This window comes from Prionailurus viverrinus, chromosome F1 (genome assembly GCF_022837055.1).
Source record: "Prionailurus viverrinus isolate Anna chromosome F1, UM_Priviv_1.0, whole genome shotgun sequence".
NCBI classification, from domain to species: Eukaryota; Metazoa; Chordata; class Mammalia; order Carnivora; family Felidae; genus Prionailurus; species Prionailurus viverrinus.
In genome coordinates, this window is record NC_062577.1 from 13,206,392 (window position 1) to 13,226,507 (window position 20,116).

Sequence of the window (20,116 nt, forward strand, 5' to 3'; positions counted from 1 at the left end):
AGGGGATTTTCAGTTCTCTTTTTGTTACTACTTTCTAATCTTATTTAGTTATGTTTAGAGAACAAAGACACATGCTCTAGATTCTTTGATATTTGTTGAGACTTCCTTTATGGACTTAATTGTGATCAATTTTTTAAAATGTTCCATGGGAGCATTAAGAAAATACATATTCCTGGGGCGCCTGGGTGGCTCAGTCAGTTAAGCATCCGACTTTGGCTCAGGTTATGATCTCAAGGTTTGTGAGTTCAAGCCCCGCCTCAGGCTCTGTGCTGACAGCTCAAAGCCTGGAGCCTGCTTCGGATTCTGTGTCTCCCTCCCTCTCTGTCCCTCCTCCTCTCACTCTGTCTCTCAAAAATAAATAAATACTTAAGAAAAATTCTTGGCGGGGGCACCTGGTGGCTCAGTTGGTTAAGCATCCGACTTCAGCTCGGGTCATGATCTTGCAGTTCATGAATTTGAGCCCCTCATCAGGCTCTGTGCTGACAGTTCAGAGCCTGGAGCCTGCTTCAGATTCTGTGACTCCCTATCTCTGCCCCTCTCCTGTTGATACTCTGTCTCTCTCTGTTTCTCTCTCTCTCTCTCAAAATAAATAAACATTAAAAAATATTTTAAAATGTTTTTAAATGCATATTCCCTATTTTCTGGAAGTCATTGTTATTTTTAATTTTCTTCAATGAACATATTTGCAACCTGAAAAAAAAAAGGTGGCTGAATAAAAAGAGATAATTAGATCATGACTACAAAACTAAAAAATCTTCAAAAGAGTGATAATATTATTGTTAAGCACTTGTTATATATCAACTTAGCATGTGCCAATTACAGTGATAAGATATTTATATTTACTGTCTTTTTTAATCCACACAGCATCCTACAAGGAAAATACAATCATTATCCCCATTTTGCAGATGAAGAAACAGAAGCACCGAAACATTAGGTAACTTGCCCAAGTCACACTGCTAATCATGAGTGAAGTCTACATACTTATCTACTGAGCTATATCATCATGTACACAGATACCCACATTTTCATATATACGCATATGTATATAATATATGTAAAATATAAGCAGGCATAGCAAATTCATCCAACTTTAAATATAGTACATAGCATCTTTAGGTAGTCATAGGTAATACTGATGAGAGAAAAAAGACAAAATACCTCTGGTGGTTTTTTCGTTCAGATTCACACCATATTTTGCCAAAGCTCTAATCACATCACTTTGCCCAGCCATGCAAGCTGCATACAACAAATTTCTCCCAATGATGTCTTCTTCCAAGAGTAGCTGCATGGCCTGTTCATGATGAGGGTTCTCAGGATCCTCAAAAATCTTCTGCAAACCTTCTACATCCCCTGTGAGGGCAGGTTGTAAGACAGGATTAAGGGTGCCTGTTTCTTCTGGTTCTTTTGCTTCTCCTTCATCATCACCTTCTTCTTCATCATCTTCTTCTTGCTGTGAGAAAAATATTGATCTTTCTGAACTCTCTGACTCTGGAGGTCCGTCTGGCTCCATTAACTCCAAAATTACCTGAGGCAAAAAAAAAAAAAAGTAATAGAAATCTCTCAAACAAATCAGTATTTGTTTATTCCATTAGTCAGCTGATAATACAGATAGGATGAAAATACTTAACTGGCTAAAAATAATTATAACAGTAAATTCAACAGGAACAGAAGAAGAAACAGATCAACGTGGGCTAGATTCATTAGGAAAAGATTGAAAGAGAAATTGAAAAGAATGTTAAAGAGACTCACCTGCCTAAACAAGGGTCCATGTTGGGGAAAAGTGAGAAATATAGTGGGATTATCGGAGCCAGATTAAAACTTTAAACGTTAGGTACTGACACTGACAGAATTATTCACTCAGTAATGCTTACTGAAAGCTTACTAATATACTACATGCTATGTAGGCACTAAGTAAATTACAAAGAAGAATCAAATTTATTTCCTGGCCTCAGTGACTATTTCAAAGGAGAAAATATCACATGCACAAAATAAGTGTGATAAAAGGTAACAAGTGTTAAGTATCATAAGACATGAAGTATGCTATGGTAGTTCAGAAGGGATGAGATTAATTCCAGGTACAATTAATCATGGAATTCTTAGTGTTCCTTCTGGCAGAACACATATTAAATTGGTAATGATTCAGAGAACAGTAGCACAGTCCTCTTCATATGTATAAGAATATTCGTAGGGGCACCTGCGTGGCTCAGGTGGTTAGGCCTCATACTCCTGATTTTGGCTCAGGTCATGATCTCACAGTTCAGGAGACTGAGCCCCAAGTCCGGCTCCATGCTAACAGTATGAAGCCTGCTTAGGATTCTCTCTCCCTCTCTCTCTGCCCCTTCCCTGCTAGCACTCTCTCTCTGCCCCTCTCTCCCCAAATAAATAAATAAACATTTTTTTTAAATATTTAAAAAAAAAAAGAATGCTTGTAGCATCACTGTTCAAAACAACAAAAATCCCAGGCAGGAAAAAAAAACAAAGCCCACAAACAGGAGCATAAACTGTGGCATATTCACACAACATAATATATAGTAGTTAAATGAATAAATTAGGGTGATACCATGTGGTCAGATTATAACACGGCTCCCAATGACCCTCACCCTGCCTCCTGGTATTCATACCCTTGTGTAATTCCCTCCCTTTGAATGCAGGCTGGATATAGCAACTCTCTTCTAATGAGAATACAGCAACAGTGATGAGATGTTATTTCCATAATTTAGTTATAACAGACTGTGACTTAGGTCTTGTTGGTATTCTCTCCCTGGCTCTTCTCACATAGTATGATGGGCAGGGCCACCTCTCAAGGAACAGAGGGCAACCTCTGGCCAACAGCCAGTAAGGAATGGAAGTCCTGAATCCATTAGCCCATGAGGAACTTAACTCTGACAACAATCATTGATAGAGTTTGGAGGTGGATCTGCCCCAGGTCAACTTTGAGATAACTGTGGTCCCAAGCAACACCTTGACTGTAGCCTCATGAGAGACACTAAAGTAAAAGATTTAGCTAAGTTGTGCCCTGATTCATGAGTCAGAGAAACTGGGAGATAAAGAATGTGTGCTGTTTTAAGCTACCAAGTCTGGGGGTAATTTGTCACACAAAAATAAATAGTTGAAGCACACAACGATATGAGTGAATCTTAGCAACACAATATTAGTAGGAAAAAGTAAATCCAAAAGACTATATGTATCAAGATCTATTTTTGTAAAGTTCAAAGCAATTAAAATTAAAGTGGACTTTTTAGGAATGTGAATAGACTCAGTAACACTAGTTTTTAAAAAAGAAGAAAAGCAAGGGGCACCTGGGTGGCTCCGTCAATCAAGTGTCCGACTTCAGCTCAGGTCATGATCTTGCAGTTCGTGGGTTCAAGCCCTGCGTCAGGCTCTGTGCTGACAGCTCAGAGCCTGGAGCCTGCTTCAAATTCTGTGTCTCCCTCTCTCTCCCTTTCAGAAATTTACATTACAAATTTTTTTTTAAAAAAAGAAGAAAAGCAAAATTCAACACAAGATTCAGGATCATGTTTATGGTGGGAGGGTAGGGGGAAGACACAGGAAATGGGATAAATGGCTTCATATATTTAGTAAAGAATATGGCATTTAAGCTGGGCCATAGAGAATGGGAAAGATTTGGTCATTCAGAAGTCAGAAGGAAGGGAAATCTACTAAGGCAGAATAACATCTCTATCTCACATAGCCCTACCCTAATCTCTACCTTCACTAAATGTATATACTTGTAGGCTGTTGAAGTTAGGAATTTTTTGGTTACAAATAACAGAAAAATAGTAAGATCAACTTCTAAAAGTAAAAGATTATTTTCTCACATAACAAGAAATTTAAAGGTGGAAATGGTTCATCAGCTAACTCTCCACCCCCAACACACACACACACACACACACACACACACACACACACACACACACACACACACGTATTCTTAGAGAACCCCAATTGAGAGAATTCTAGTGGAAGAGAAGGCTAACGTCCCACCATGAAGGCCAGATACAAGACCCTCCTCCTCTCCATCACAGCACAAGCTTGGAGGCAAGAACACAAATTAGGCTCGACCAATCAGCTGCTCAGTCCCAGGATCTTGACACTTCTTTTAGTGTTGTTTTTTTTTGATCGCTGCATTTTTTACTAACATATAACATTGTATTAGTTTAAGGTATAAAACATAATAATCTGATCTGTGTATATATCATAAAATGAATACAAAATGATTATAAAATAAGTTAACATCTATCACCTGACCGAATTACACAACTTTTTTCTCGTGATGCAAACTTTTAAAATTTAATCTCTTAGCAACTTTCAAATACAATGCAGTATTGTATTGAATTCAATACAGTATTGTTAGCTATAGTCACTGTGCTGTACAGAACATTCCCAGAACATATGCATCTTATAACTGTAAGTTTTTACCTTTTGACCCCCTTTACCCATTTCACCGACCCCTAACTCCACCTTTGGCAACCACCCATCTATTCTCTGTGAGTTCAGTTTTTTTAGCTTTCACATGTAAGTGACCAGGATCTTGATTCTGGGACATATGAACATGGGACATATGAACATGAGGCTAGTCATTCGACACAGTGACAACAAGAGTGTACTGATCAAACTTCCTCCTGGGTACCTGCTTTGGTTCTTGCAGTCTGCCCCTCCAGAGCTGCCTTGGTTTCCTGCTCATCTCTAGGCTCCTCGTTATCATATGGGCCCCTGATACATTACTCAGACACAGCTGTCTTCTCCCAAATCTGATCTCCCCTTCTTTAGGAATAGAGCCCTGTTCTTTATTCTTTTAATCACACATTTTAAAAAAAACAACAATATTTATATTGGAATACAACTATTTCCCAGTCTCCCTTGCAACATGGTGTGGCCATATGTACAAATAGTACACATAAGATGTAAGTAGTGATATAGTATGAAACTTCTAGGAAAGTGTAATTCCTTCTCACTGGATTGCAAGCATGCACAGAGCCATTAGCTTGCACAGCTAACTTAGACCAGGAGGTAGGTGTCCTGTCCAAATACTTATATATAATTTAATATGTTATATTGTATATAGTATATAATTTTTTTAAAAAATTGTTTTAATGTTTATTTACTTTTGAGAGAGAAAGAGAGAGAAGAGAGAGAGAGCAGGGGAGGGGCAGAGAGAGAGGAAGACACAGAATCCAAAGCAGGCTCCAGGCTCTGAGCTGTCAGCACAGAGCCCGACTTGGGGCTCAAACTCACAAACTGAGAGATCATGACCTGAGCCGAAGTCAGATGCTTAACCTGAGCCACTCAGCGTTCTTAGTACATATAATTTTTATTTGTATTATATATATTAGTTTATATCTCGTTTCAATTTTCCAAATGTAAATATATATATAATTTCTATTAGTAGGGTAACCAAATAACTTATTGTTCAGTAGTAATGGATAATTTGTCCTGGGAACATTGCATTATGGGGCATACTTGCATGTATGTTATTTTGATATTTATTACCTCCAGGCTGCTCGCCCCGGGCCTCCTCGCCCGGGGCTGCTCGCCCCTGGCCTCCTGACCCCGGGGCTGCCCCGGGCCTCCTGACCCCGGGGCTGCCCCGGGCCTCCAGGCCTTGAGTCACTTACCATGGCTCACCATGGCTGAAGCCGCTCCCTGTACCTGAGGAAACAGGTCACAGAATCCCAAAAAGCGTCCAGACCCTGGTGTCTCAGCTCAGAAACTCCCTGGGAAGTTCTGAGAAATGGGAGACACACAATCCCAAGCAGTCTCTGAGAGCCCCGGCCTCCAGGCCCTGAGTCACTTACTATGCCTTACCATGGCTGAAGCCGCTCCCGGTACATGAGAGAATGGGGTCACACAATCCCAAACACCCGCCGGATCCTGGGTTCTCTGCTCAGAAACTCCCGGGGAAGGTCTGAGGGATTGGAAACACAGAATAGGTAGTGCCCCTGCTCAGCCCAGGCCTCCTCGCCTGGGGCTGCTCACCCCGGGCCTCCAGGTCCTGAATCACCTCCAGGTCCTGAATCACCATGGCTGAAGCCACTCCCTGTACCTGCGAGAAAGGGGTCACAGAATCCCAAACAGCCTCCAGAACCTGGGGTCTCAGCTCAGAAACTCCCGGGGATGACTGAGAAATGGGAGACACAGAATCCCAAGCAGCCACTCCAGGGGCTGTGCAGCGAGCACAAAATCCCAAGGGAGACACAAGCTAGAATCACAAAATGCCAACAAACCCTGTGGTCTTGTTATGCCCAGAATTCGTGATCCCCAAAGACCACTAGGGAGCCGAGTCCGATGCAAAAGCAAAAGAGCCTTTATTCTAGCTAGCTGGAGCTCAATCCCCTACCTGCACCGACGCAGCGGTGAGATACCAGGGAGAGAGAGCGAGTTTCAAAAGCACAAAGGTTTTATAGGGGTCTAGGGGCAGTTGGTGAGGTAATGGCTGTGGCCTCAGCCGATTGGCTGGGGAAGGGTCGTGGCCTCGGCCGATTGGCTGGGTAAGGGTCGGAGTCCTGTTACGCAGGTCGCTGGGTGTGTTTTGATCAGGAAGTTTGAAGGGGTGAGCAGGAGGTTACTCAAGGGGAGGAGGCGCGGTCTGAGGTTTCTGCGATTTTCCCGGGAAAGGGGTCATGTCGGGGACATAGTCACTCAAGGTGGAGGACACAGAACAAGATGGAGTCGGCCAGCATAGGCTTGCCCTTTCAGTCTCAGATCAGAAACTCCTGGGATAGGTCTGAAGGATGCGAGCCACACAATTCCAAACAGCTGCTGCGAGCCCTGGCCTCCAGGCCCTGAGTCACTTATGATGCCTTACCATGGCTGATGCCGCTCCCTGTACCTGAGAGAATGGGGTCACAGAATCCCAAACACCCGCCAGACCCTGGGATCTCTTCTCAGAAACTCCCGGGGAAGGTCTGAGGGATTGGAGACACAGAATGGGTAGTGATCCTGCTCGCCCCGGGCCTCCATGTCCTGAGTCACTTACCATGGCTCACCATGGCTGTAGCCTCTCCCTGTACCTGAGAGAAAGGGGTCACAGAATCCCATACAGCCTCCAGACCCTGGGGTCTCAGCAGAGAAACTTCAGGGGAAGGTCCGAGAAATGGGAGACACAGAATCCCAAGCAGCCACTCCAGGGGCTGTGCAGCAAGCACAAAATCCCAAGCGAGACACATGCCTGAATCCCAAAAAGCCAACAAACCCTGTTGTCTCAGCTCAGAAACTCCCGGGTTAGGTCCGAGGGATGCGGGACACAGAATCACAAGCAGCTGCTGCGAGCCCCGTCCTCCAGGCAATGAGTCTATTACCATGGCTTACCAAGGATGAAGCTGCTCCCTGTACCTGAGAGAAAGGGGTCACAGAACCCCACAAAGTCTCCAGACGCTGGGGTCTCATCTCAGAAACTCCCGGGGAATTTCCGAGGGATGGAAGACACAGAATTCCAAGCAGCCCATCCAGGGGCTGTGCAGCGAGCACAAAATCCCACATGAGACACATGCCTGAATCCCAAAAAGCCAACAAACCCTGTGGTCTCAGCTCAGAAACTCCCGGGTTATTACCAAGGGATGCGAGACCCAGAATCCCAAACACCTGCTACGAGCCCCGGCCTCCAGGCCTTGAGTCATTACCATGGCTCACCATGGCTGAAGCCGCTCCTTGTACCTGAGAGAAAGGGGTCACAGAATCCCAAACTTCCTCTAGACCGTGGGGTCTCAGCTGAGAAACTCCCGTGAAGGTCCGAGAAATGGGAGAAACAGAATCCCAAGCAGCCCCTCAAGGGTCTGTGCAGCAAGCACAAAATTCCAAGCGAGACACATGCCTGAATCCCAAAAAGCCAACAAACCCTGTGGTCTCAGCTCAGCAACTCCCGGGATAGGTCCGAGGGATGCGAGACACAGCATCCCAAGCAGCCGCTCTCAGCCCCGGCTTCCAGGCCCAGAGTCACTTATCATGGCTCACCATGGCTGAAGCCACTCCATGTACCTGAGAGAAAGGGGTCACAGAATCCCAAACTGCCTCTAGACCCTGGGGTCTCAGCTCAGAAACTCCCCGGATAGGTCCGAGGGATGCGAGACACAGAATGGGTAGTGCCCCTGCTCGCCCCGGGCCTCCATGCCCTGGAGGCCCGGGGCGAGCAGGGGCACCACCCATTCTGTGTCTCCAATCCCTCAGACCTTCCCCGGGAGTTTCTGAGCAGAGAACCCAGGATCTGTCCGGTGTTTGGGGCAAGGAGGCCCGGAGCGAGCAGTCCCGGGCTACGAAGCCCGGAGCTAGCAGTCCCGGGGCAAGCAGCCCCGGGCATGGAGGCCCAGGGCGAGCAGCTGCGGGCCTGGAGGCCCAGGACGAGCAGCCACGGGCGGGGAGGCCCGGAGCCAGCAGCCTTGGGCCTGGAGGCACGGGGCCAGAAGCCCCGGGCGGGGAGGCCCAGGGCGAGCAGCCCCGGGCGGGGAGGCCCTGGGCAAGCGGAGCACTTCCCATTCTGTGTCTCCAATCCCTCGGAAATTTCTGGGGAGTTTATGAGCTGAGACCCCAGTGTCTGGAGGCTGTTTCGGGTTCTGTGACCCCTTTCTCTCAGGTACAGGGAGCGGCTTCAGCCATGGTGAGCCATGGTAATAACACAAGGCCTGGAGGCCAGGGCTCGTAGCAGGTGTTTGGGATTCTGGGTCTCGCATCCCTCGGTCCTTACCCGGGAGTTTCGGAGCTGAGAGGAAGGGTTGGTTGGCTGTTTAGGATTCAGGCATATGTCTCCTTGGGATTTTGTGCTCGCTCCATAGCCCCTGGAGGGGCTGCTTGGGATTCTGTGTCTCCCACTTTTCCCACCTTCCCTGTAAGTTTCTCAGCTGAGACCCCATGGTCTGGAGGCTGTGTGGGATACTCTGACCGGTTTGTCTCAGGTCCAGGGAGAGGCTTCAGCCCTGATGAGCCATGGTAAGAGACAACCTTGGGCGAGGAGGCCCCGGGCGAGCAGCCCTGGGCAAGGAGGCGCTGGGGGAGCGGCCCCGTGCCTGGAGGCCCTGGTCGAGCGCCCCGGTCGAGGAGGAGGTCCAGGAGCCCGGGCGAGGAGGCCGGGGCGAGCGGCCCCGGGCGAGAAGGCCTGGGGCGAGAGGTCCCGGGCCTGGAGGCCCGGCCCGAGATGAGGAGCAGCCCTGGATGAGGAGCCCCGGGGCGAGAAGCCCCGGGGCGAGCAGCCCAGGGCGAGGCGCCCCGGGGCAAGCCGCCCAGGTCGAGGAGCCCCTGGGCAAGCGGCCCCGGGCCTGGAGGCCTGGGTCAAACAGACCGGGCGAGGAGGCTCTGGGCGGGCAGCCCCAGGCGAGGAGGCCCGGGGCGAGCTACCCTGGGTGAGGAGGCCCGGCGCGAGCAGGGCACTTCCCATTCTGTGTCTCCAATCCCTCGGAACTTTCAGGGGAGTTTCTGCGCTGAGACCCCAGTGTCTGGAGGCTGTTTTAGGTTCTGTGACCTCTTTCTCTCAGGCCCAGGGCGAGGAGGCGAGGAGGCGCGGGGGGGGGGGGGGGGGGGGGGGAACAGCCCTGGGTGAGGAGGCGCGAGGGGGGGGGGAGCGCCCCGGGCAAGGAGGCCCGGGGCAAGCAGGGCACTTCCCATTCTGTGTGTCTAATCCCTTGCAACTTTCTGGGGAGTTTCTGACCTGAGACCCCAGTGTCTGGAGGCTGTTTGGGATTCTGTGACCCCTTTCTCTCAGGTACAGGGTGTGGCTTCAGCCATGGTGAGCCATGGTAATGACTCAGGGCCTGGAGGCCGGGGCTCATAGCAGGTGTTTGGGATTCTGGGTCCTGCATCCCTCGGTCCTAACCCGGGAGTTTCGGGGCTGAGAGGAAGGGTTTGTTGGCTGTTTAGAATTCAGGCATATGTCTCCTTGGGATTTTGTGCTCACTGCATAGCCCCTGGAGGGGCTGCTTGGGATTCTGTGTCTCCCACTTTTCCCACCTTCCCTGTAAGTTTCTCAGCTGAGACCCCATGGTCTGGAGGTTGTGTGGGATACTCTGACACGTTTCTCTCAGGTCAAGGGAGAGGCTTCAGCCCTGATGAGCCATGGTAAGAGACAGCCCCGGGCGGGGAGGCCCGGGGCGAGCAGGGCACTTCCCATTCTGTGTCTCCAATCCCTCGGAACTTTCTGGGGAGTTTCTGAGCTGAGACCCCAGTGTCTGGAGGCTGTTTCGGGTTCTGTGACCCCTTTCTCTCAGGTGCAGGGAGCGGCTTCAGCCATGGTTAGCCATGGCAATGACTCAAGGCCTGGAGACCGGGGCTCGTAGCAGGTGTTTGGGATTCTGGGTCTCTCATCCCTCGGTCCTAATCCGGGAGTTTCAGAGCTGAGTGGTCGGGTTTGTTGGCTGTTTAGGATTCAGGCATATGTCTCCTTGGGATTTTGTGCTTGCTGCATAGCCCCTGGAGGGGCTGCTTGGGATTCTGTGTCTCCCACTTCTCCCACCTTCCCCTAAGTTTCTCAGCTGAGACCCCATGGTCTGGAGGCTGTGTGGGATACTCTGACACGTTTCTCTCAGGTCAAGGGAGAGGCTTCAGCCCTGATGAGCCATGGTAAGAGACAGCCCCTGGCGAGGAGGCCCGGGGCGAGCAGCCCTGGGCGTGGAGGCCTGGGGCAAGCAGGGGCACTACCCATTTTGTGTCTCCTATCCCTCGGAACTTCCCCGGGAGTTTCTGAGCAGGGAACCCAGGGCCTGGCGGGTGTTTGTGTTTGTGTGACCCCTTTCTCTCAGGTACAAGAACGGCTTCAGCCATAGTGAGCCATAGCGAGCAGCACCGGGCGTGGAGGCCCGGGGCGAGCAGCCCCTGGCCTCGAGGCCCGGGGCGAGCGGGGCACTACCCATTCTGTGTCTCCAATCCCTCGGACCTTTCCGGGGAGTTTCTCAGCTGAGACCCCTGGGTCTGGAGGCAGTTTGGGATTCTGTGACCCCTTTCTCTCAGGTACAGGGAGGGGCTTCAGCCATGGTGAGCCATGGTAATGACTCAGGGCCTGGGGCCAGGGCTCTTAGCAGGTGTTTGGGATTCTGGGTCTCGCATCCCTCGGTCCTAACCCGGGAGTTTCTGAGCTGAGACCAAGGGTTTGTTGGCTTTTTAGGATTCAGGAATATGTCTCCTTGGGATTTTTTGCTTGCTGCATAGCCCCTGGAGGGGCTGCTTGGGATTCTTTGTCTCCCACTTCTCCAACCTTCCCGTAAGTTTCTCAGCTGAGACTCCATGGTCTGGAGGCTGTGTGGGATACTTAGACCCGTTGCCCTCAGGTACAGGGAGAGGCTTCAGCCGTGATGAGCCATGGTAAGGGACAACCCCGGGCGAGGAGGCCGGGGGCGAGCGGCCCCGGGTGAGGAGGCCGGGGGCGAGCGACCCGGGTGAGGAGTCGCAGGGCGAGCGGCCCGGGCGTGGAGGCCCGGGGCGAGCGGCCCCGGGCTAGGGGGCCCGGGCGAGGGGGACCGGGTCGAGGGGGCCTGTGGCGAGGTGGCCCGGGGCGAGCAGGGGCACTACGCATTCTGTGTCTCCAATCCCTCGGAACTTGCCCGGGTGTTTCTGAGCAGGGAACCCAGGGTCTGGCGGTGTTTGTGATTGTGTGACCCCATTCTCTCAGGTACAAGGAGCCTCGAACCCGGGGCTCACAGCAGCTGATTGAGATTGTGTGTCTCGCATCCATCTAACCTATCCCAGGAGTTTCTGAGCTGAGACCACAGGGTTTTTTGTGTCTAACTTATGTCTCCCTTGGGATTTTGTGCTCGCTGCACATCCCTGGATGGGCTGCTTGGGTTTCTTTGTCCCTCTGATTTCTCGGACCATCCCTGGGAGATTCTAAGCTGAGACCCCACGTTCTGGAGGCTGTTTGGGATTCTGTGACCCCTTTCTCTCAGGTACTGGGAGCGGCTTCAGCCATGGTGAGCCATGGTAATTGATTCAGGGCCTGGAGGCCTCAGCTCATAGCAGGTGTTTGGGATTCTGTGTCTGGCATTCCTCAGTCCTAACCCGGGAGTTTCTGACCTGAGACCACAAGGTTTGTTGGCTTTCTAGGATTCAGGCATATATCTCGCTTGGGATTTTGTGCTCGCTGCACAGCCGCTGGAGGGGCTGCTTGGGATTCTGTGTCTCCCACTTCTCGAACCTTCCCTGCAAGTTTCTCAGCTGAGACCCCATGGTCTGGATGCTGCACTCAGGTACAGGGAGAGGCTTCAGACATGATGAGCCATGGTAAGTGACAGCCCCAGACGAGGAGGCCCGGGGCGAGCAGCCCATGGCGAGGAGGCCAGGAGAGGATCAGCCATGATGAGCCAATGTAAGTGTCAGCCCCGGGCGAGGAGGACGCTCAAATGCAGGGTTAGGGATCGAGGCACGCTCAACTTTCAGTAGAGGGTCCCGGTTCGGGGTAGGGTTGGGGTTAGGGTTAGGTCCCATGAGGCTCCAGGCACCGAACACACACCAGGGCAGTGCTCTCCCCGAAGGGCTTAGTTGAGGGCACAAGGGATGGTGCTGGCCAGGATCCGTCTTTGGCTGCCACGGCCACACACGTCGATCGGACCCTGATCGAGGAGCCTCCGGAATCCTCTTGGGCAGCTGCAGCCAGGCCTGGGAATCGATATGGTGAGCTTCCAGGTTCCATGCCACATGAACCTGCACCGCTTCTGGACCCCAGGCGCGTGGTGTTTTCAGACGTTGGAATTGGGTCCCCATTGGACTGAGCGTTTGCTAGGGTTAGAGTTCGGTCCAGGGACACCCCCAGGGCCGAAGCGACTGCGGTCTCGTGATCTCCCTCGAGGGCTGAAGTGAGGGCCCATGCCAGAAGGCAGTCAATAGCAGGGTTAGGGATCGAGGTAGGCTTAGGTTTCGGTGGAGGGTCCCGGTTAGGGGTAGGGTTAGGGTTAGTGTTAGCTCCCAGGAGCTCCATGCGCTGAACCAACAGCAGGGTCATGGTCTCCCCGAAGGGCCGAGTTGAGGGCACAAGCGACGGTGCCGGTAAGGATCCCTCTTTGGCTGCCAAGGCCACACACGTCGATCCGCCCCTGGTCGAGGAGGCCTCCGGAATCCTCTCGGGAGCTGCAGCCGGGCCTGGGAAACGACATGGTGAGCTTCCAGGTTCCTTGCCGAATCAGCGTGCACCGCTTCTGGACCCCAGGTGCGTGATGCTGTCAGACGTTGGAATTGGGTCCCCATGAGGAGATAACCTTAGCTAGGGTTAGGGTTCAGTCCAGGGATGTCCTCAGGGCCGAAGTGACTCCGGTCTCATGATCTCCCTCGAGGGCTGAAGTGAGGGCCCATGCCAGAAGGCGGCTCAAATGCAGGGTTAGGGATCGAGGCAGGCTTAGGTTTCGGTGGAGGGTCCCTGTTCGGGGTAAGGTTAGGGTTAGGTCCCAGGAGGTTCCAGGCGCCGAACCCACAGCAGGGCAGTGGTCTCCCCGAAGGGCTGATTTGAGGGCACAAGGGACGGAGCCGGTCAGGGTCCCTCTTTGCCTGCCAAGGCCACACATGTTGTTCCACCTGTGATCGAGGAGGCCTCTGGAATCATTTGGGGCAACTGCAGCCAGGCCTGGGAAACAACATGGTGAGCTTCCAGTTGCCATGCCGAGTCAGCCTGCACCGCTTCGGGACCCCAGGCGCATGGTCTGTCAGACGTTGGAATTGGGTCCCCATGGGGAGAGAGCCTTAGCTAGGGTTAGGGTTCGGTCCAGGGACGTCGCCAGGGCCAAAGCGACTCCAGTCTCGTTATCTCCCTCGAGGGTTGAAGTGTGGGCCCATGCAAGAAGGCGGCTCAATTGCAGGGTTAGGGATCGAGGCAGGCTGAGGTTTCGGCGGAGGTTCCTGGTTCGGGGTAGGGTTAGGGTCAGGGTTAGCTCCCAGGAGCTCCAGGCGCCGAACCCACAACAGGGTCGTGGTCTCCGAGAAGGGCTGATTTGAGGGCACGAGGGAAGGTGCAGGTCAGGATCCCTCTTTGGCTGCCAAGGCCACACACGTCGATCCGCCCCTGGTTAGGAGGCCTCCGGAATCCTCTCGGGAGCTGCAGCCGGGCCTGGGAAACGACATGGTGAGCTTCCAGGTTCCTTGCCGAATCAGCGTGCACCGCTTCTGGACCCAGGCGCGTGATGCTGTCAGACGTTGGAATTGGGTCCCCATGAGGTAAGAGCCTTAGCTAGGTTAGGTTTCGGTCCAGGGACACCCCCAGGGCCGAAGCGACTCCAGTCTCGTGATCTCCCTCGAGGGCTGAAGTGAGGGCCCATGCCAGAATGCGGCTCAAATGCAGGGTTAGGGATCGAGGCAGGCTTAGGTTTCGGTGGAGGGTCCCGGTTCGGGGTAGGGTTAGGGTTAGGGTTAGGTCCCAGTAGGCTCCAGGCGCCGAACCCACAGCAGCGCAGTGGTCTCCCCGAACGCTGAGTTGAGGGCACAAGGGACGGTGCCAGTCAGGATCCCTCTTTGGCTGCCAAGGCCACACACGTCGATCCGCCCCTGTTCGAGGAGGCCTCCAGAATCCTCTCATGAGCTTCAGCCGGGCCTGGCAAATGACATGGTGAGCTTCCAGGTCCCTTGCCGATTCAGCCTGCACCGCTTCTGGACCCCAGGTGCGTGATGCTGTCAGACGTTGGAATTGGGTCCCCATGAGGACAGAGCCATAGCTAGGGTTAGGGTTCGGTCCAGGGACGTCGCCAGGGAGGTGGCGTAGTGGGATGGGTTAAATGGGTGATGGCTATGAAGGGCACTAGTAGTGAGGGTCACTGGGTGTTGTATGTAAGTGATGGATGTCTACATTCTTTACCTGAAGCTAACATTACACTGTATGTTAACAAAGTGGAATTTAAATAAAAACTTGAAAATGAATACTAAAAAAATACATAGATACATTTAAACTAAACTAAATAAATACATGTTAAAAAGAAAAAAGAAAACTCATGTGATGATGTCAATAGACACAGAAAAAGCGTTCTGAGAAAGTTTGGTATCCATTTGTGCTAAAAATCTCTTCAAAATTCTGTGTAGAAGGAACATATCTAAACATAAGAAAGGCCATGTATGTGAAGCCCACAGCTAATATCATACTCAGTAGTGAAATTGTGAAAGATTTTCCACTAGGATCAGGCACAAGACAAGGATGCCCTAGATATGTGAAGGGGATTGGGTGATGCAGGCTTCTGGTTATGCAATGAATGAATCACAGATAGAAGATATAGCATAGGGGACATAGAGAATGGTGCTGGAGTAGTGATGCATGGTGACAGATGATAGCTACACCTGTGTTAGCGTAGCAGAATGTATACATTTGTCCAATGACTATGTTGTTCATCTGAAACTAATGTAACATAGTGTGTCAGCTATTCCCAAATAACATGTTTTGTTTTTTTTTTAAACTAGATAAAGGACTGAAATAAAAAGTTTAATGTAAAAGAACCTGTTAATATCTAATCAAGAAATGCAGTGAAGTTCCAAACTAGGAAGTCACCATATCAAATTCTGTATCATTCCTATACACTAACCCAATTATGTAAGAAGAAGTGAAGAAAATCCCATTTACAATAGCATCAAAAACAATAAAAATTATAGCAATACAATTATCCAAGGAAATGAAAATCTCTCTACAGAAAACTATAAAACCTGTGTGCAGGAATGGAAGAAATTCAATTTGGGTGAAAGAAAGGGGAGAACACACACGTCAGTGAAAAGCCATCCCATGTCCAACTTTCGGAGGAATTAATACAGATACAATGTCCATATTACCCAAAGCCATCTAGAGATTCAGTGCAATCTCTATCAAGACTCCGATGCAATATTTATGCAATTAGAAAATCATATCCTAAAATTTATTCGGAACCACAAAAAGACCCCACGTAGCCAACGCAAGAAAGAACAAAACAGGAGGCATCCCCCTTCTTGATTTCAAGCGTCATTCTAACACAAAGAAATCAATTATGTCACTGGCATAAGCACACACACAAGACAATGGAACAGAAATTGAGAGCCCAAACTAAACCCATGCACCACAGTCACCTAGTATTCGACAAGGGAGTCAATAATACACAGTGGAGAAGAGTAGTCTTTTGAATAACTGGTGCTGGGAAAATTGGATATTCACATGTATAAGAACAAAGTTTAGCACCGTATAATACACCACTCCCTAGAGAGTGAAAGGAAGAAATAGAGATGTGGTTAGAGAGAAACAGAGACAAAGAGGAAGTACAAGAAGGAAAGTAGAGACCTGGTCCGGTATGTGGACACGGTTAGATGGGCCAGGGGAGAGGGGATGTAGGAAGTGGCTCTGCTGGGGTAGAAAGGGCTTCTATCATGGGCATCAGAGTTCCATGGCCCCAAGACTCCAACATCCCTGGGTCCAAGTTCTGCAGAGGCCATTGGAATTGAAAAGATGGGTAGCCCTCATTTCTTCTGGAATTGTGAGGTTCAGCCTCACGTTCTGTCATGGCGAGGGATGTCTTGAGGGAGAATGTGCTGCTCTTTGGCAGGTAAACTCCATAGCCTGCCCTGTGGGGAGGTGTCCCAGGGCCATCTCCCTCACTGCCCCAGGCTCTGTTGGATTTCCCCCCTCCCCCACCAGCTGGCCTTCCTCAAGTTCTGAACCCAGGCATCAGACATTGTATTGCCCCCAGGGCCTGCAGTCTGCACCTGGCAGAGGTGGACTAGTAATATTGGTAAAAATATATATATATCTATATTTGACAATAAGGTACACATCCTCCCTCTGGGACTAGCGGTGTGCATCCAAATCATAGGTTGCTATCCTCCTCTCCACAACCAATCTGAGGAATCCAGAAGGTAGGTGGACCTTTTCAAACACCCTAGTCTTCTCTTACATCAAATTCAAAGACATTTTCTTGACCCAGCTTTGTTTTAATTCTGAAGAGATGGCAATTAGTAATTGAAGGCATAATAGACCTATAGCAAATTGACCTATATGACTGATGGACATTATTTCATCCATCCGTATCCCTAAAGCACATTTCATTGGAAATATTAGCCAAGGATACACACTGTAAATTCACAACAGATGTGTAGCTCCCTGTAAGTTGCATTCTGACCTTGTCACATATGTGTCATCAAAGATATTGTTAGTGACTTTTCAGATAAGCTTTCAACATCAAGAAGGTGATGTTAGAGAATCTGGTATAAATGGAAATTCGCAGATTCTGAATGAGGAATGATTTTTCCTTTTTAATGTTTCTTTTTCTGAGAGAACCCGAGCTGGGGAGGGGGATAGAGTGGGAGACACCGAATATGAGGCAGGCTCGAGGCTCTGAGCTCTCAGGACAGAGCCTGATGCGGGGCTCAAACTCATGGACTGCAAAACCACGACTTGACTCAAAGTCGGACGCTTAACCGACTAAGCCACCCAGGCGCCCCAGGAAGGATAGTTTAGTGGCAAAGAAGAAGAAATTAAAGATAGTGTAAAGGATGTCTATTTTTAATTGAAATATTGTTCACACATTTGTTGTGTTAGTTTTAGGCATACATTGTAGTCATTCCATATGTCTATACATTATGTTGTACCCAACCACAAGTGTAGCTATCCTGTGAAAGCATGCAACAATATTGTTACAGGATTGACTCCATTCCATTGGCTGTCCCTTGTATCCCTAGGACTCATTCACTCCATAGCTGGACGCCGGTATCTCTCTCTCTCAAAGGTGTCCATTCTTTATCTAACCTAAGTATTTTGGTGGTAAACAAAATTACCTCTTGTTCAGCATGTGTAAATAGGTGGTCTATTTTTCTGTGAATATTGCTTAAAACATCACAAATGATGTCGTTACGTTAATAAATTCGGTTTCATTCTTCACTCACAAGAAAGAGAAGGAAAAGATTTTGTGTCCCAGGCCCTGTCACTAAAACCTTCCCAACGAGGAGAACAGGGTTAGTTGCCCAGAGCACCTTCGGTCTCTCAGCTGAGCAACCAGGGCCTTCCACATTGAAGGAATTCCCATGGTGGCCAGCAGAGAGAGCTCAAGCACCACAGACCCCCGAGGGACGGGTTCCTCTGCTGGGCAGTGATAGCCAGCAGAGGGCGCACCATCTGCTTTTCTGACCCAGGGCACCTCAGAGCAGGAAGGGCTTAGACTGCTCTCAGAGGACTCAGGCCTCTGCTGGTGCCTGAGTACAGAGGGCAGAGCTGCATTTCCAGCAGGTTCTGCCACCCACCCCAGGGGAGACCTTGGGAGCTTAGCAGCAACTTGGCATCTCCTGAGTCACCAGAGAGAAGCTGCCTTGTTGTACTGAGTGCTGAGGAGGGGGCGCCGGGTGGCATCCCTGGTCAAGCTGGTTGCTGAGCTGCACAGGCCTTTGCATTTTCTGGGCTGTTCCCGTGTTTCATTCCACCCCTTCCCGGACAGTTTTTGAACAAGACGTATTTTACTAAAGGACTTGTGGATTGCGGGGTCCCACGACATCACCTCATAGATGCAGTCGATGGTTTGTTCCAGATCCAGGCTTGTTTCCAGGAAGTAACCCTAACAGAAATTCAGAAGCACGGGAGCTGCATTCAATTAGGACGTGGATACATGAAATACTCGTCTCACGACCTTCTGGAAGAATGAGCGGGGACCCATGTTCCGAGTCCTGCTGGAACCAGAGACCAAGGTAAGGGCACAAACTGTCCCACACATCATACATGCGTTTCAAAAATTTCATGGTTACTTTTCCAACCTAGGGAAGTGATTGAACACTACCGAAAACCCGGTAGGTAAGTCTCATTAACCTTATGTTATCTTTTAATTTAAACTCCACTGAGTGAAGACACAGTGTAATATTAGTTTCAGGCGTCCAATATAGAGCAACACTTCCACACGTCACCCGGTCTCATCCCAGGTGCACTTCTTAATCCCCATCAGCTGCTTCACCCATTCCCTCACCTTACTGTGGAACTCCTCAGTTTGTTTCCTAGTTAAGAGTCCGTTTGTCTCCTCCCCCCGCCCCTTTGTTTTGTTTTCTTGCCATGTGTTAGTGAAATCATTGGGTATTTGTCTTTCTCCGACAGGCTTATTTCACCCAGCATAACATTCTCTCTCTCCATCCACCTCGTGGCAAATGGCAAGATTTCATGTTTTTACGGCTAAATAATATTACATTCCATAGACCACATCTCAATTTATTCATCAGTTGATGGGTGCTTGGATAGTTTCTGTCATTTGGCTGTTGTAGAAAATGCTGCTCTAAACATCACGGTGCATGTATCCCTTTGAAGATTTTGTATTCTTTGTGGAAATACCTTGTAGTGAAGTTGCTGGATTGTAAGGTACTTCTATTTCCAGTTTTGTTTTGTTTTTTGACATCTCCATGTGGTTTTCCAGAGTGGCTGCACCAGTTTGCATTCCTACCCACAGTGCAAGAGGGTTATACTTTCCCCACATCCTTGGCAACACCTGCTGTGTCATCCTTCATTGATTTTAGTCATTGTGACAGATGTGATGTGTTCTCTCATTGTACTTTTGAATTGTATTTCCCTGAAGATCAGTATTGTTGAGCATTTTTTCATGTGTCTCTTGGCCATGTATATGTCTTCCTTCGGGAAATGTCCACTCGTGTCTTCTGCCCATTTTTAATCAGGTTTCTCATTTTTTGGGTGCTGTATAACTGTATATATTTTGGACACTAACCCTTTATCCGATGTCGTTTGCAAATAATCTGTGGATGTTTTAGTTTTGTTGATTATTTCCTTGGTGACGGAAGGTTTTAATTTTTATAAAGTCTCATTATTTTTGCTTGCGTTTCCCTTACCTCTAGAGATATATCTACAAAGACGTTTGTACAGGCAGTGTTCAAGTAAGATACTACCTGTGTTATCCTCTGGGATTTTTATGGTTTCAGGTTTCACATATAGGTCTTTGTCCATGTTGGATTTATTTTTGTGTATGTTGTAAGAAAGTGGTCCGTTGTTTTTGTTTTGTTTTGCAGATTGCTGTCCAGTTTTTCCAAAACCATATGTTGAGGAGCCTTTTTTTAAATTTATGTATTTATTTTTGAGAGAGAGAGAGAGAGAGCGAGCATGCAGAAGAGGGGCAGAGAGATATGGAGAGAGAGAATCCCACGCATGCTCTGCACTGCCCTGAGATCATGACCTGAGCTGAACCCACCATCACACGCTTTTGTGACTGGGCCACCCATGTGTCCCAAGACTATCTTT

General features: G+C 49.4%; 1 protein-coding gene across 4 annotated transcripts in view; it reads right to left on the reverse strand.

Moving 5' to 3' along the window:
• The window catches only part of ANKRD45 (ankyrin repeat domain 45), a 49,333-nt gene extending 41,375 nt beyond the window's left edge, over window positions 1–7,958 (reverse strand). For 2 of the 4 annotated variants that reach the window (XM_047840318.1, XM_047840316.1), the window contains exons 1-3: window positions 6,338–6,371; window positions 5,806–5,905; window positions 1,159–1,525 (exon numbers count right to left, since the gene is read on the reverse strand). In XM_047840318.1, the coding sequence (XP_047696274.1) occupies window positions 1,159–1,525; window positions 5,806–5,808 (370 nt within the window). In that variant the 5' untranslated portion in view covers window positions 5,809–5,905; window positions 6,338–6,371. Of the gene's footprint in view, window positions 1–1,158; window positions 1,526–5,805; window positions 5,906–6,337; window positions 6,372–7,950 lie in introns of those variants that run through there. The other 2 variants (XM_047840317.1, XM_047840319.1) reach the window with 2 other exon arrangements.
• Between the last annotated feature and the right edge of the window lie 12,158 nt (window positions 7,959–20,116).